The following is a 16,133-nucleotide window of genomic DNA, read 5'->3' on the forward strand; positions in this document are numbered from 1 at the left end:
ATACCTCATAATAACTATAAATGGAGTATAACCTTTAAAAATTGTGAATCACTGTCTTGTACACCTGTAACATATAATATTGTGTATCAGCTATACTTCAATTAAAATTTTTTTAATTACCTATTAAAATAAAGCCAAATAAAAATTCTGATTAGTAAATATCAAATTTTGAAATAAAAGTTTTAAAAATACAAATTGTTTAGTATTGCAGAAGGTCCTTCTGTACCTGCTCTGCTTATGGGAAATTGTACTTCTCCAGAACCACAAACCGGAACAGCAAGAGAATTAATATGAAATTTCACAGTTCTGGGAAAGGTGACTTCACTCTGTTGAGCTTGTCTACGCTTGTATACTCCTGGGGTGGAACTGCTGGTCACCCTTAAGGTGTGTATGGTTGGCTTCAGTAGCCACTGTCAAAGAGTTCTCCAAAGTGGCTGTACAAATCCACATTCCTCTCAGCTGTGTGCGAGAGTCCCAGAGCATCACTTTGCACTTTCCATCATTTCCATTTTAGGCATTCTGGTGGGTGTGTGCAATGCTATTTCTATAACTAATACATTCTTTATTTTTCTATTCCCTCTGTAGAAAGGGAATCCAGCTTTTGCAGCCAGCCCGCCCTTGGGGCAGGAGGGAGGGAAGAAGCCATTTCCGGAGGGTCCATGCGGGGGGAGCCTAACTACAAGAGGGAGGTCAGCTGAAGCAAGGCCAGGCAGAGGGAATCCCAGGCACCTGGACGCTCATCTCCACTCTCTGGCACATTATCTTTTCCCAGCCTTTCCTCATCTCTGCTGATTCAAATCTTGTTCGCCCGTCACAGGCTGGTCAGCACTGATCTTCTCCAAAAAGCCCGTCATTCTTCCCCTTCCTTTCCCCAATTTTTGTCTTGACATTGGAAGGCATGGATGGGTGAAGGTGGGCAAATCATTAACCTCTCTTGATCTGTTTCCTTATCGGAGGATCATCTGAGCTGAGCAACACTGAGTCTAAGTCCTTATCTGATGTGATGTCTAATGAGCCTTTAAGAACCAGGGGGCGAAAGAACACAAACATAAGTGTGTACTCCCGTCAGTCAGCCAGGGCGTCAGTGCCCCTGTACAAGCCTGTGCTCCGAAGGTCCTCGTGAGTTTCGGTCAGCATGTGTCGGAGGGAGCTGCGTCCTTGAAGGCCCACTGACGCATAATCGTGCAAATCTGTTCGCTGGGGGCGGTCTACCTGGGACCTCGCAGCCCTTCCGTGCGCCCACGGTGGGGCAAGCCCTCTCGGGGCTCTGAGGGATTCCGGGTCCTTCCGGGATTTTGTGTCGAATCGGCTGGTGGCGACCCGACGCCTCGTCGGGGTGGGGAATGTGCGGCTGCGCGCGCACCGCGGCGTTTACGCGGCGATTTCATCATACACCCGGCCTGGCCGCGCGCGCCGCTTCCGCCGCCGCCCCCTCCGGACTTCCCAGGGCAGCGGTCTCATGCCCTCTCTGCGCCCGGCGCTGCTTAGAGCCGCCCGCGCCGCTCTGCTGCTGTCGCCGCCGACCCGGCTCCCGGCCCGGCCTCCTCTTCTGCCCTGCCGGCCCATCAGCAAGCCAGCCCGCGCCCCGACCTCGTTCCCCGCTGCCGCCTCCCGGAGCAGCATGGATGGTGCGGGGGCTGAGGAGGTGCTGGCACCTCTCAGGCTAGCCGTGCGCCAGCAGGTACCGGCATTCTTCGCCTTCCCCTCAGCCCCGGCTCCCCTCTCCCTGGTCCCCTGCTCCTCTCTCTCTCTCTCTCTTGCCCGGGCACCGGTCCACCTCACCGATTATCCCTCTCCTTCATTCTCTGGAAGCCCTTGGTTTCTAGGCATCTTCCTCGCCGTCCCCACGTTGGACCCAAGTCCCCGCGTGCGCCGGCCACCTTCCCTCCCGTGGACCCCTGTCCTCCCCTCTCCTGGGGTGATTTCCTCGGATCCCTCGACGTTCTGCCTCCCTCCTCATGCGATCTGTTCTCCCTTCCCAATCCTTGTTACTGCCCGTACCACTTGCTTCTCCGATGGGGCTGGGATCTGTGACCCTTTGTTTCTCCTCCTGTCCTAGCTCAATAGCTTCAACTGAAGATTTCCAGTCCCTGCTGTGTTCTTTGTGCTTCCTGGGTGGCGAGACTCCCAATTCTTCCCTGATCTATTAACGTGCCGAAGCTGCGGGTTCTCCTCACTGCCTGACGCTTTGAATAGTGTTTCCTCCTTGGCATCTTCCTTCATTCGGTGCTTAGTTAGCAGAATGGTCCGTTGAGGAAATAAAAATAGTTGAAACGTGGATGTGGGGAGGTGTTGAACTTTTTTTTTTTTTTCGTTTCTAATAATGTGAGTTCATCGTCCTTCACTTCTGTCACCTTTTCTGGGTTTCCCAGAATGAGTGAGTTTTCAGATCGTAAACGTGGGAAGCTGTAAATGTCCCTGAGTGACTCGGTGAAGTCAGCCATCCTTCGTATGGAACATTTTGAAATTTGATTTTGCGGAAGGGAGGGAGGTTTCATGGGCTGGAGAGCTGGTGATTTAATAGAGGCCTCCTTTTCCTAGGGCACTGCATGAATATCAGAATTTAGAGACGACAAGGAAAAGATTATTTCAAAGGGATTCTCACAACCAGTCGGGTAGAGCCAAAAGCTCGGAATAGGACCCCGAGGATTGATGACCTGGTAGTGAACACCGAATGGGTTTCTCCTGCACGGGCGCCTGATGCAATAACTTGCCTTAGCTATGGAGGGTGGATCCCTCCCTCGGAAATAATTCATTGGGGCAGAGCTGCCAAAAATTCGGCAAATTCGGCCACTTTATCTACTTCTTTCTAGTTTGAGCCTGACTGATTCAGTAGTGTTTTATTTTGAAATTTCACTCTGGGCTTAATTTTTTCTTTATTCTTGATACCAAAGCGCTGTGAATGCTTATTCTCCATGTCCCTCCACCCACCCTTCCCAAATGAAATTAGGTGTGGTTCCTTTGTCTTTTCTCTAACTCTCAACTTTTTTTTTCCCCACTTCACTTTAGAAGGGAGAATACATCTAATTTGGAAAAACATACACCCAAACCCCTCCCTCTGCCACGTTAGCCTGGAACTGCCATGCAAATTATTCATCTGTAGTAAGCCTGTGGATCTAGTTAACCGAAGTAAACTTTGATGATGGAATAGCCTTCCGATGTTATTACTATCTTGTGTATTGTTTATGTTGGCTCGATTGTTAGTTTTTTGGTACTTCAAGGTATTTTTTGAATATGTAAGTTAGTTTTTGTTTTTTTCCCTAATTTTCCAGGACCACACATATATTAGTTAACTACCTGGAACTTTGAATCGCACTGATTCCAGGGTCAATTGGAAGGGAATTTAAAGATCATCTAGTTAAACCGTTTTTTTTCCTTGGTTGTTTTTGTTTGGTTGGTTTTTTGCTTATATGAGGAAATGAGGCACACGGTCACTTCTACTCATACTACATATTTCCACTGTGAGGTTTGTGCAGTTGAAGGCATCCTTGGAGTGGGATTTTTTTAAGGTGCTTAATAACTGGTCTTGTTAGTGGCATGTGTTTCAGATAAATATGTATTTCATATAAATTTCCCAATTTGCTATGCTACGTGGATGCTGTTTTTTAATGATTTAGTTTGTTGATTGACTGAAATGTATCAACAAACTACCATCTTATTTCCCCTTTCAGTTCATAAAAGAAAGTGTATTTTAATACCAAAGAAAGGACAGACCATAACTCAGAATAAAGAACAGTCTTTTATATTTAGCAGGTTTAGCTTTGAAAAAAGGTCTAATACATTGTCTTTTTTTTCTCTTTTTTTCCCCCTTTTACTGCATATTGGTGAAAACTTTGTGCTGGAGTATCTTGTTTGGGAACTATTGCTCTAGGGCAGTGGTTCTTAAAGTGTGGTCTGCAAATTCTTGGAGGTCTCCAAGGTCAAAACCATTTTCATAATAAAACTAAGAATGTTATTTGCATTTTTCACTGTGTTGACATTTGCATTGATGGTGCAAAGCATGGTGAGTAGAACTGCTGGCCCTGAGCACTAATCAAGTCAGGGATACTAAGCCGAGTCATTATATTCTCTGCCACACTCTCACACGTTTTAAAAAAAAAACAAAAAACAAAACCAAACCTCAGTTTTGCTTTAGAGTATCCTTGAAAAAGCAGTAAGAATTATTATTATTTTAAATATTTATTTATTTATTTTTGGCTGCATTGGGTCTTTGTTGCTGTGCGCAGGCTTTCTCTAGTTGCGGTGAGCTGGGGCTACTCTTCGTTGCGGTGTGCGGGCTTCTCATTGTGGTGGCTTCTCTTGTTGCGGAGCACAGGCTCTAGGTGAGTGGGCTTCAGTAGTTGTGGCACACAGGCTTAGTTGCTCCGCGGCATGTGTGATCTTCCCGGACCAGGGATCGAACCCGTGTCCCCTGCATTGGCAGGCAGATTCTTAACCACTGCACCACCAGGGAAGTCCCAATAAGAATTATTAATTTTATTAAATTCGGACCTTTGTGCACACATCTTTTTAATATTCTGTGTGACTAAATGGAAAGTATGCATAAAGCATACCCACATATGATGATTGTCTGAGGAAGAGCACTTATGATTGTTCAAGTTGCAAGAATGAAACACTCTAAAATGTCTGACAAAAAATTGTTATTCAGTCTTGGGTACTGGGCATTCATTCATTTTCCGGAAAATGAGTGAAGTGAGACTGTCACTTCAAAAAGCAACTGATAGTATTTGTGGCCAATAGTAAAATTCAATTTTGGGAAATTTTAGAGGCCTGGATTTTTCTCTGCTTTGATTTTCTGAACTGAGAGTGCCCATTAAAACTGTTGCTTAGGGCTTCCCTGGTGGCGCAGTGGTTGAGAGTCCGCCTGCCGATACCGGGGACGTGGGTTCGTGCCCCGGGCCGGGAGGATCCCACGTGCCGCGGAGCGGCTGGGCCCGTGGGCCATGGCCGCTGAGCCTGCGCGTCCGGAGCCTGTGCTCCGCAACGGGAGAGGCCACAGTAGTGAGAGGCCCACGTACCGCAAAACAAAAAAAAAACAAAAAAAACCTGTTGCTTAATCCACAAAGGACAAATGATAAGTTTATGAAGTTTTTGTCAATAGTTGTAAAACTTGGAAATCTGAAATTAATTTTTTAATCTTAACAAGAACCTTCTAGGCCCATATGTGTAAAGCCAAACATCTTAAAAAGGTGAGGAAATGTTTTCTTATTTTTCCTTGGCCAACTGAATATGCATCATGATATAGATGAAGAATGCATGAAAAAGATCCCTTGAAGTGATTTCTCACCTAATAACTATTCAGCTTTATAATCACAGACTCTTAGTTCTAATATATGTCTTTACGGTAAGAATTTATGCAGGAATTAAGCTTCTAGTTGATGTTTCTTAAAGGTAATTTAGAAATTTTGATGATGTTTCACATCGGTTTCATTCAACACACACACTATAGTTGGTGGTGAAGAAAGAGGGAAGAAAATAATTAGAAATTAGGAATCCTTAAGTACTTACTTTCCATGTTTCGATCACCTCCAATTCTTTTGTTTACACAATTAAATCATTATAAATCATGGTTTTAATTATTCCATTATTCAGAATAAACACGATTATTTCCTTAATTCACTGAGATTTTTAGAGATGATTAACTCAGTGTAGGAATCCTCACTCTCCCACTGCTTCTGTTGATAGCTAGCCTGTCCTTGACTGTATGTGTGCCTGATTCTATGCCTGAACTTTAAGAGACAGAAAAATGATTCAGGAAAACTAATTTTAATTTAAAAATTTTAAAATTCTTCCTCCCTTTACCTTTACCTACTTGTGGCCTTGCTTGCCCAGTGTCCTTTGAAAAGCTCCAAAAGAAAATATGGGAGTGCCAATACTTGACACATAAGGGTAGGTATTCAAAAGAACTGCTTGCTTACTTCTTTAAGACATTCAAAAAGAACTGCTTGCCACTCTCTTTTCAGAACACAGACCCTCACAAGGTTCTTATCCCCCTCAAAAAGCACTATTAGTGAACATTTATGAGATAAGTGTTCTGACGGGTAGAGGAAGGGAAGAGAACCACTGAATGAGCAAAGAATAAGCCAGTAGATATTTACCAAGTACTAAGTGCTTAGCGTTGTGCTAGGTTTAGGTTGTGATAGCAGGCAACAAATATTTGAGTGCCAGAATTGACATGCCGGAGTTCCTGTCTTAAAAGAGCTTGCTTTATAATGACAGGGACAGATAAAATGCATGTAAATAAATAAGCCAATCCATTGATAGGGTGATTTCAGGTATTGTACGTGTAATAAAGAAGGTAAAGTTAGAAGGTGACTGAGGATGTTGCTTTAGCTAGAGAGGTCAAGATAATAGAATAAAAACTGCTAGTATAATAACAGACCAGATTTATTTGTACACAGTAAGAGACTGAGAGGAAGAACCAATTCAGTGGTTCTCAACTATATCAGACCCAGTGTACCCTTTTACACCAGATATTTTGGAATTCTCCATTACTACCCTGTGATGAAATTCATATGAAATATCTACATAAATTAAAGAAAGATATGTGTACACATAATGCTCTAAATGTAATACAAATAAATAAAAAATAATTTATAATAAAATAATATTATTTTATTATGTAGATTTGGGGGTATGACTCCACTGGAAGTTATATTGAATTAAGCAGATGCTTATACCTCTACGTAGATTTACTGTGAATGCAGTTGCTCTAAGTGCGCATTGATAAAGGTATACTGTATTGTTTACTCAGGATGGCAGCATAGCCTGTGGTCACATGGTTTGTTTTTTATTTCAAATAATAACAACTTGGTAAAATTCTGAACAAAACAAGGTACAATTTTCCTTTTTTAAAAAAAACTGAAGTATAGTTGATTTTAGTCTTCCTTTAAATTACATTTTCCTGGGTGGATTCCTGGAGAATTCAGTGTATGTTAAAACTGGGAAAATTCTTCTCATGGTATATAAGCAGAGTTAGGCTCTAGGTTGAGATCATTTTAAACAGCTTTTTCACCTCCTAACTGGGACATTCTAAAGTAGAATGAATTGCAGGAGAGGGGGACTGTCATTGAATGAGGGAAAATAGGCAGGAGCTTAGAAAATATCAACAACGGGGAAAGGATGATGACAGGCGCCTCAAAGGAGCTGGAGTTTTAGAAGGAGAAAAGAGGAATTAGTTTGAAAATACAGAGGGGAATAAGGAGGACATCTATCCCATTTCCATTCTCTTCTCTGTGTCTCATTACCTCATTTGTATTTTCAACTTTGTCTCTCTGCTACATTCCATGGGATGGAAATTATCCATGGATAATTTCTTTAGGTCATTCTTCTAGGTCACTAATTCTCTCTTCAGCTGTGTCTGATCTGCTATTTAAACTGTCCGGTGAGTTTTGAATTTCAGTGATTTATTTCCAGATGATCTGTGTGGTTCTTTTTCAAGTCCCCTGATTGTTTCTCGTAGTCTCTTGTTCTTTGCTCATGTTGTTGATTCCTCCTTTTATTTTAGTTTAAACATCTTGAGCATTTAAAAAGTATATTTGGTCATTCTAATACTTTTAAAGGATCTAATTTTGTTATTTGTCATTTCTGCTGAGTCTCACACATGGTGGCTTCTTTCCTCATGGATTTTTAAATTTTGAGTTTAGTGCTTATTATTTTGGTAACCCTAATCTGTGAAAATCCTGAAAGGCCTATGGAAGGTCTACTCCTTTAGAGAGCAGTTGCTTCTGTTGGGCACCCAAGGGCTCTATTAATTTGATAACTTTAATTTCTCATCTTGAAGTTTCCCAGACCATGTGGTAGTGTTTTGTTTTCTCAGATTGCCTATTCCAGCACATTACTGTAATAAAATCAGTGTACGGGGTTGTTGGAAGTGAATAAAGTAGTCTAAAGAAAGTAGCAAGGAAAAAATTCCAACAATAAAGGGCAGAGGAAGATTAGCCAGTAGTGACTGAGAAGAAATGGTCAGAGAAGTAAGCGGAAAACTAAGTTAGTCATTTTTTTGTATGCGAGAAAGGAGAGGGATTCAAGGAGAGGGTCGTCTATCTATTGGTTCTTCTGTGTTCTCAGTAGTTATATTGCTCTTTACTTTTTATCAATGCTTTTCTCTCCACCATCTGTCTCCTCCCCACAAAGAAAACAAACAAACCAGTAATAATCACCCTGCAAGCATAGTTATTTATGTACTTGTATTTGGATATTCTGCTAGATTATAAATGCTGAGGGCAACGACCTGCAGTTATTCTTAATGACCTTTCACATAATAAACATTTGAATTGCCTCATTCTTACACGGATACTTTTTAAAAGGCATGCTTAAAAACCCATTCCTAACTTTTCTTGACTTCTGAAACCAGTTGTGAATACAGATTCTCTTTGTTGGCTAGGGAGATCTTGTGCGAAAACTGAAAGAAGATAAAGCACCCCAGGTCGATGTAGACAAAGCAGTAGCTGAGCTCAAAGCCCGGAAGAGGGTTCTGGAAGCAAAGGTGAGTCTCAGGGTCCTCAAAAAGGAATGTAAGTAGGTATAGGATTGTTTATCTTTATTTAGTCTCTTTGGGCAGGAGAGACCTAGAAAAGTCTCTGAGCAAAGTAACATTTGCTTTCTCTCTGTTTATCCAGTATGCTTTCCGCTCCTCCTCCTGTACTTGGCAGACTCCTTCCTCATCCTTTCAACGTGTAGTTCAAAATTCCTCTACAAAGCCTTCCTCGACCCTGCCCTACCCCTTCTCCCCCCAGACTCAAATCCTAGACGGCTTATGTTCCGTGAATTTCCCTGGAAGGCATTGTGTTCTTTATGAATTCTCCTATACCTGCAAATAATGGTTATGCTGTTTTAAATTATTTTCTTTTAAGGAAAAGTTCTCGTCACCTGATACCTCCTCCCAAACTTTTCAAATTATAAACGTCCCACCAACAAACTGAAATCGTTTGGAGTTTTTTCTTTTTTTGGCTGCACTGAATGGCTTGTGGGATCTTAGTTCCCCAACCACGGATTGAACCCAGCCCCGGCAGTGAAAGCACCGAGTCCTAACCACTGGCCCATCAGGGAATTTCCTGTTTGGAGTTTTAAGTCGCTATTTTGCTACAGTGATCCACTAAAAATTCAGATATTGCTTATCAGTATCTGCATCTAAGTGAGCTTGGAAATGATCATATACTTTCCTAAATAATTAATTAAGTAAAAGTATCTTTTCTGTAACTCAAAGGGGAAAAAAACTCGTAAGGTTTCTTTTGTTTTAAGGGTATCAAAATCTTGTCTGATAAATTTTATAGTGAATTCTGCTGTGGATTAAAGTAAATTCACATGTATAAGTTGAAATTCCCACTCACTCGTTCAATCACATATTTTCTCTTTAAAAATCCCTTACAGGAGCTAGCGTTACAGCCCAAAGATGATGTTGTAGACAGAGCAAAAATGGAAGATACCCTGAAGAGGAGGTTTTTCTACGATCAAGCTTTTGCTATTTATGGAGGTAGGGGATTAATGAGAGAAAGAAAAATTGTGTTGTTAGTGGCTTTAATATTGTTCTTAAATCAAAACCACAGCTTGCTTGATATCTAATAGTTTCAGGTCACACAAAGCAGAGGATAGATATCTTGCTTTCGTTTGTTTAGAGTCATTCATTTGGCATGATATCAGTTCTTATTTCCCTCAACCCTATTTATTTTTGGAGGTAGCGTTTTTCCATTAAGACTTAGGGAATTTGGAGAGGCCCAGATATTAAGTGTTTGATGTGTCCATGTACATAGCAGACCCTTCTTAAAATGCCAGTGAAGACCTGAGAGCAGTAGAGGGCCATTCTAGCACTGGCTGACTGTACTGTGCCGCTCCCCACAAGGGCAGTGGTAAACCATAGTTTCTAGATTATTCATTATGGCAACTGCCAGGAGAAAACGTTCTTCATGGCTATGCAGATAAATCTCTACACCTTTTGAACACTATGTGAATTTATGTAGACAAGTATAATTCACTGATATTTTTCATAGTTAACAGAGATTACTGCAACAATATTAGACTTTCAGTACTTTGCCACTGAAACTTGATTTGAGTTTTAGTCTGAGCAGATCTCTAAATGTTTTACTTCTTGGGGTTTAAATAGTGGCTCAAATACCCAAGAATAAATTAGAGAATTGGGTGCTAAAATTTGAGATCATTATTATTCAGCTGATGCAGCAAATTATTTTCTAATTTCTATAATCTGCTTTTTCATTTTGTTTCTTACATATGGGGGAACTTCTTTTGTTTTTAGTTTTTTGCTAATCCTACTTGAAATTTCAAATATGGAAATACTGCAGTTAATGGAGTAAGACCATTTTAGTTTTACTTCTGTCAGCTACCTGGAAATAAGGCTCTTCAGTATTAAGGGATTTGAAGTGTTGACTTGAATACACTTTTAGGGAGTATGTGAAGTCTTACAAGTATCAGTTTCTCGCATCTGCTTGCTTTGATTCGTTCAGGGTGACAAGGTAGAGTACCCGTTTTCCTGTCATGTCTTGCAGGTGTTAGTGGTCTCTATGATTTTGGGCCAGTTGGATGTGCTTTGAAAAACAATATTATTCAGACATGGAGGCAGCACTTTATCCAAGAGGAACAAATTCTGGAGATTGATTGCACCATGCTCACCCCTGAGCCAGTTTTAAAGTAAGGTCTCTACTTTGAGGGTTGACATGCTTGAATATGCATACTTAAGTAACTTTTTGATTCAAAAAACTACCCATGTTCATTGTGAAAATCTGGAAAATAAAGAGAAACAAAGAAAATATATACTCATTGCCCACAGGTAGCCATGTTAAAAATGTTGTATTTATCCTTTCTGTCTTTTTAAGTTCATGTGCGTTTAGTAGCACAGTGCTTTTTTTCACATAATATAGGTGAACATTATGTCATTAAGTATTCTTCTAAAGTATTACTTAACTAGTGCATGAGGGTAGGCGTTAAGTTGTTTCTTATGTTTGATTACATTGAACATCCCAATAGATGAATTTTTATGTATATCCTGATTATTTCCTTAGTATGAATTCATAGAAGCTCTGGGCAAAGGTGTGTATGTATTTTAAATCAAATGCTACTATTTGTATTGATGTTTCAATGCAGAAATTTAGATTATTCCTACCAACATTGTTGAAAGCAGGTCAGGATTTCTCAAATACGAAACTGAAAGAGGAATTCTTACATTTTGTATCTCATCACTTCATTCATTTAATGTTGCCTGTTAAAGAGCTGATTTTCGCTATTTGTATAGTTTAGGCTCTCTCCTAATAATTTCAGCCGGTTAAAACAAGTTGAATTCTTGATGATGGATCAGGACAGCCTATTCTTTAGCTACTTGCCCCACTAATAGCTGTACAGAGATAATACCAGCGTCCAGCCAGGTTTCAGTGGCAGAAAACTCTTTCCTTAAGGTTCAGTGTCTATGCTGAGTTATCACAAAGTCTTGGCTAGTCAGATTCCCCATGGTTTTGGCCTTTGCTTAGATCAGTAATAATAATGGGATAGGCATGGATTTATTGATTCTGCAAAGTAGCACAGACTTTATGACAATTTGTGGAAAAGTGTTATCTAGTTAGTATTTTTTTCCTAAGGGGAGGAAGAAGTTGAGGAGAGGGTGGGAATAGATTTGAGGAAGAATTTTCTTTGGTGTACATTTTTATCTACCATGGGGTATATCATAATAGATACGGGAGCTTCCATCTTTCAGATATACAGATGTAAACTTTGGATAAATATATAGAAGGGAGATTGTCTTATAAGGTAAAGTTTATGGGTTAATTTTTATGAAAATGACTAATTGGCTTGGCCTTTATTAACTTAGGACTTCTGGCCATGTAGACAAATTTGCTGACTTCATGGTGAAAGATGTAAAAAATGGAGAGTGTTTTCGTGCTGACCATCTATTGAAAGGTATGGCTCTTCATCTCAGATAAATAACCTTTCAAGTAGGATTGATCAAAACAAAGGGTTTGGATTAAACTTTTCTCTCAAGTTTTTAAATTTTTTCTTGGGACATAACATATAAAGAGTAAAGTGCACGTCGGGCTTCCCTGGTGGCGCAGTGGTTGAGAGTCCGCCTGCCGACGCAGGGGACATGGGTTCGTGCCCCGGTCCTGGAAGATCCCACATTGCCGCGGAGCGGCTGGGCCCGTGAGCCATGGCCGCTGAGCCTGCGCGTCCGGAGCCTGTGCTCCGCAACGGGAGAGGCCACAACAGTGAGAGGCCCGTGTACTGCAAAAAAAACAAAAAACAAAAAACAAAAAGAGTAAAGTGCACAGATCTTAAGTATACAGAACAAGTCCCTTATTGAAAAAAAAAAGTTATATACAGATAATTAGAAGTTCTAAGTCATGGAAAGAATCAAGACAATATCATGACTGTCCCTGTAAAATCAACCATGGGATTCATATAAATTAAGAACATTATCCTTAGTTTCGTTTTTTTACCTGCCCAACATTGAAACTTAAAAGTACATTGTCCTGGGGCTTCCCTGGTGGCGCAGCGGTTGAGAATCTGCCTGCCAATGCAGAGGACACGGGTTTGAGCCCTGGTCTGGGAAGAGCCCACATGCCGCGGAGCAACTAGGCCCGTGAGCCACAACTACTGAGCCTGCGCGTCTGGAGCTTGTGCTCCACAACAAGAGAGGCCGCGACAGTGAGAGGCCCGCACACTGCGATGAAGAGTGGCCCCCGCTCACTGCAACTGGAGAAAGCCCATGCGCAGAAACGAAGACCCAACAGAGCAAGCAATCAATCAATCAATCAATCAATCAATCAATCAATAAAATTTTTTTTAAAAGTACATTGCCCTTTTTCCCATTGATTGAAATTGACGTGTACTAATACTTGTTATTATATAGCTCATTTACAGAAATTGATGTCTGATAAGAAGTGTTCTGCTGAGAAGAAATCAGAGATGGAAAGTGTCTTGGCCCAGGTGAGTACTTGAGAGATCGCAATAACCCAGGTAGGTGCTCTCTGTCTTTCAGCATTTGATAACTGTTGAATTCCATATTGTGCTGACCTGGTCACAATAGTAAAAAAAAGGAGAGTTTACCTTCTGTCCCTCATATCATCTCTTTTTGCATTTTTATTTTCTTCTCTGTCAACCTTTTGCGGCTAACCTTTATTTCTGTCAAACTAGCAAGTCAATGTAAATAGGCATGAAATTAGTTCTCTCTTCTCGGAAACCAGTTTTCTGGATTTAATAGCAAAAACCAGGACAGTGTCTAATGATGGATAGCGTTCAGTGTGGAGATTTAGGGCAGATATCTATATGAGCACTGTCTCATCAGCCACTTGATCTGCTTCTGGTTGCACTGTCCCTGACTACATGCTATTCTTTTTAGAACCTGATGGTGCAGGCCCCTGCTTTTCCTCTAGACCTTTAGTTTTATAATTTGTATTGAAGTTGACATGTTTTAGGAAAGGCATTGAGATCATCTATTCTGACTTTTACCAAGTGCAGAAATAGCTTGTATATCAGAAGTGGTTCTTATCCTTTTTTTAGGTCACATACTACATTAAAAATATGATGAAAACTGCACACCTTTGCCCCAGGAAGTTGAACATGCCTGTATGTGAATGTTGCTGATTTCTCACCTCATCCATCCTTTTAAGCAAAGTACATTTCTCCAGCACCATGTTTGATCATGAGGTCCACCAGGGCTCACCTCTTAAACTTATTTTTACTTCCTTGGATAAAAGAAAACAACAACCAGTGCTGTGTTTATATATTTTTTCTTTACATTGGTATATAAATGAGGCTGAATGTAGGACTCTAACTCCGCTTTTCTCTCATGAAAATTACTGGATACTTATCCACTGTTGCCCTAATTTTTTTAAACATGCTGATTTTCCTCTGTGGTATCTAGCTTTCCAACATTAGCTGAGAAATTTTCTCCTTCCTCATTTAAATCGAAAGACCTCTTAATCTGGCTATTGACTCATCTGCCAGTTTATTTTGAACCTTGTGAAGTATATTTTATCCCTTGCTTGAAGCTCATTGCTTTAGTGTTGTTGCTCATGGTTTAGAAAATCAATTCTTGTTCTTTGATATTGTTATGGCCACACCCTCATTTCTCATTTCCTTCCTTTTCCAAAGGCATGACCTTTATAAGAAAGAAGAAATGAAAAGCACCTCAAATTACCCTTAAATTATTCTGTTTCCCATTCAGAATTTTAGACTTATTAAGGTTTTGTGTGCACGTGTCTTTGATCTTAACAGTTTTGTTCATCTCCAAATAAATTGTCAGAAACAGGAAGTAATTAGTTGTTTTGTTAAGTTATAATTTATAGTTTGAGCACTTTCTGTTTCATCTCAGATACCAGTTCCAGGAGAACAGTTTGAGTTTTGATTTGCCGTATTGTATCATTTGTTGACCCTTGAACAACGTGGGTTTGAACCGTGCAGGTCCACTTACACTCTGCTATATTTCAGTAGCAAATGCTACAGTACTACACGGTTTATGGTTGGTTGAATCTGCAGATGCAGGGGAACTGCAGTTACAGAGGGCCAGCTATAAGTTTTATGTGTTGTTCAAGGGTCAGTTGTATATAGCTGTCAATTTAATCTTTAGTGAAATGTTAGGAACCCGTGGAAACGGCCTGATACTCAGAAATGGCCTCAATGGATTCCCTGGCCAGAGGCGCATCTGTTGCTTCAGCACACAATGGCATTTTCTGGACCTGTTAGTGCCTGTGATTCCTTATTAGCTTTATGAAGCATGATAGTTTATCTAAAAGGCATTGAGGGGGCTTCCCTGGTGGCGCAGTGGTTAAGAATCTGCCTGCGAATGCAGGGGACACGGGTTCGAGCCCTGTTCTGGGACGATCCCATATGCCGCAGAGCAACTACTGAGCCTGCGCTCTAGAGCTCGCGAGCCACAACTACTGAAGCCCATGCGCCTAGAGCCCATGCTCCTCAACAAGAGAAGCCATCTCAATGAGAAGCCCCGCCCACTGCAACGAAGAGTAGCCCCTGCTCGCCGCAACTAGAGAATGCTGCATGCAGCAACAAAGACCCAATGTAGTCAAAAATAAATAATAAACTTAAAAAAAAAAAATAAAAGGCATTGACGGGCTTCCCTGGTGGCGCAGTGGTTAAGAATCCACCTGCCAATGCAGGGGACATGGGTTTGAGCCCGAGCCCTGGTCTAGTAAGATCCCACATGCTGTGGAGCAGCTAAGCCCCGTGTGCCACAACTACTGAGCCTGCACTCTAGAGCCTGCGAGCCACAACTACTGAAGCCCGTGTGCCACAACTACTGAAGCCCATGCACCTAGAGCCTATGCTCTGCAACAAGAGAAGCCACGACAATGAGAAGCCCGCGCACCGCAACAAAGAGTAGCTCCCCGCTCGCCGCAACTAGAGAAAGCCTGTGCGCAGCAATGAAGGCCCAACGCAGCCAAAAATAAATAGATAAATAAAAATTAAAAATAAATAAATAAAAGGCATTGATTCACCCTCTGTGGTTAAGAAGTGAGGTAGAATCTGTTCTCCCCATTTTACAAATAAGCAAACTGAGGCTCAGAGAGATTAGGTTGGAACTCGATCCTGAATCACACAACCCATAAGTGGTAGAGTTGGGTGATTTACACTGGTTTTTCTGACCCCACATGCCATCACTCATTAGTTGATTTATCTAATTATTTTATTTCTATTAGAAGTTTTTTTTTTAAGTTTTAAATATTCTTTATTATTAGATGGTTTGTCATAGTCATTTGAAGTTTTTGAATTGGAGCTCATATATCATTTTAGAGGGTTTGGCATTGATCATCAATGTATAGGATGTGCAGTGCCCTGGAAAATGCAGAAGTGAATAAGACACGGCTTCTACCTTCAAGGAACTGAATATCTGGTGGGAAAGGAAAGTTACATGCACATTTAATTAATAGACAGGGAAGTGCACCTGGCTCTTAAGTGTACAGAGTAGTAAAATTCAACTGTGAAAACTTATTTATGTGATTCAGATTCTTGCCAACCAGTAACTATTATAATTGAACAAGAGGTATTTTACCTTATCTTTTATCGTACCGTTGTATCTTTCAATGGTACGTGTGTGAATTTTATTTTATTTTTTTTTTATTTTTTATTTTATTTTATTTTATTTTTTTTTAAACTGTGGTTTATTAATTAAT

General features: G+C 40.8%; 1 protein-coding gene across 1 annotated transcript in view; it reads left to right on the forward strand.

Annotated features, from left to right (window-relative positions):
* The first annotated feature begins 1,281 nt into the window (after window positions 1–1,281).
* The window catches only part of GARS1 (glycyl-tRNA synthetase 1), a 42,952-nt gene continuing 28,100 nt past the window's right edge, over window positions 1,282–16,133 (forward strand). Inside the window, exons 1-6 of the mRNA XM_007466101.1 lie at window positions 1,282–1,681; window positions 8,387–8,488; window positions 9,373–9,475; window positions 10,503–10,644; window positions 11,816–11,904; window positions 12,854–12,930. Coding sequence (XP_007466163.1) covers window positions 1,460–1,681; window positions 8,387–8,488; window positions 9,373–9,475; window positions 10,503–10,644; window positions 11,816–11,904; window positions 12,854–12,930 — 735 coding nt within the window. The 5' untranslated portion in view covers window positions 1,282–1,459. The remainder of the gene's footprint in view (window positions 1,682–8,386; window positions 8,489–9,372; window positions 9,476–10,502; window positions 10,645–11,815; window positions 11,905–12,853; window positions 12,931–16,133) is intronic.

Source organism: Lipotes vexillifer, unplaced genomic scaffold, assembly GCF_000442215.2.
Source record: "Lipotes vexillifer unplaced genomic scaffold, Lipotes_vexillifer_v1.1 scaffold150, whole genome shotgun sequence".
Lineage (NCBI taxonomy): Eukaryota > Metazoa > Chordata > Mammalia > Artiodactyla > Lipotidae > Lipotes > Lipotes vexillifer.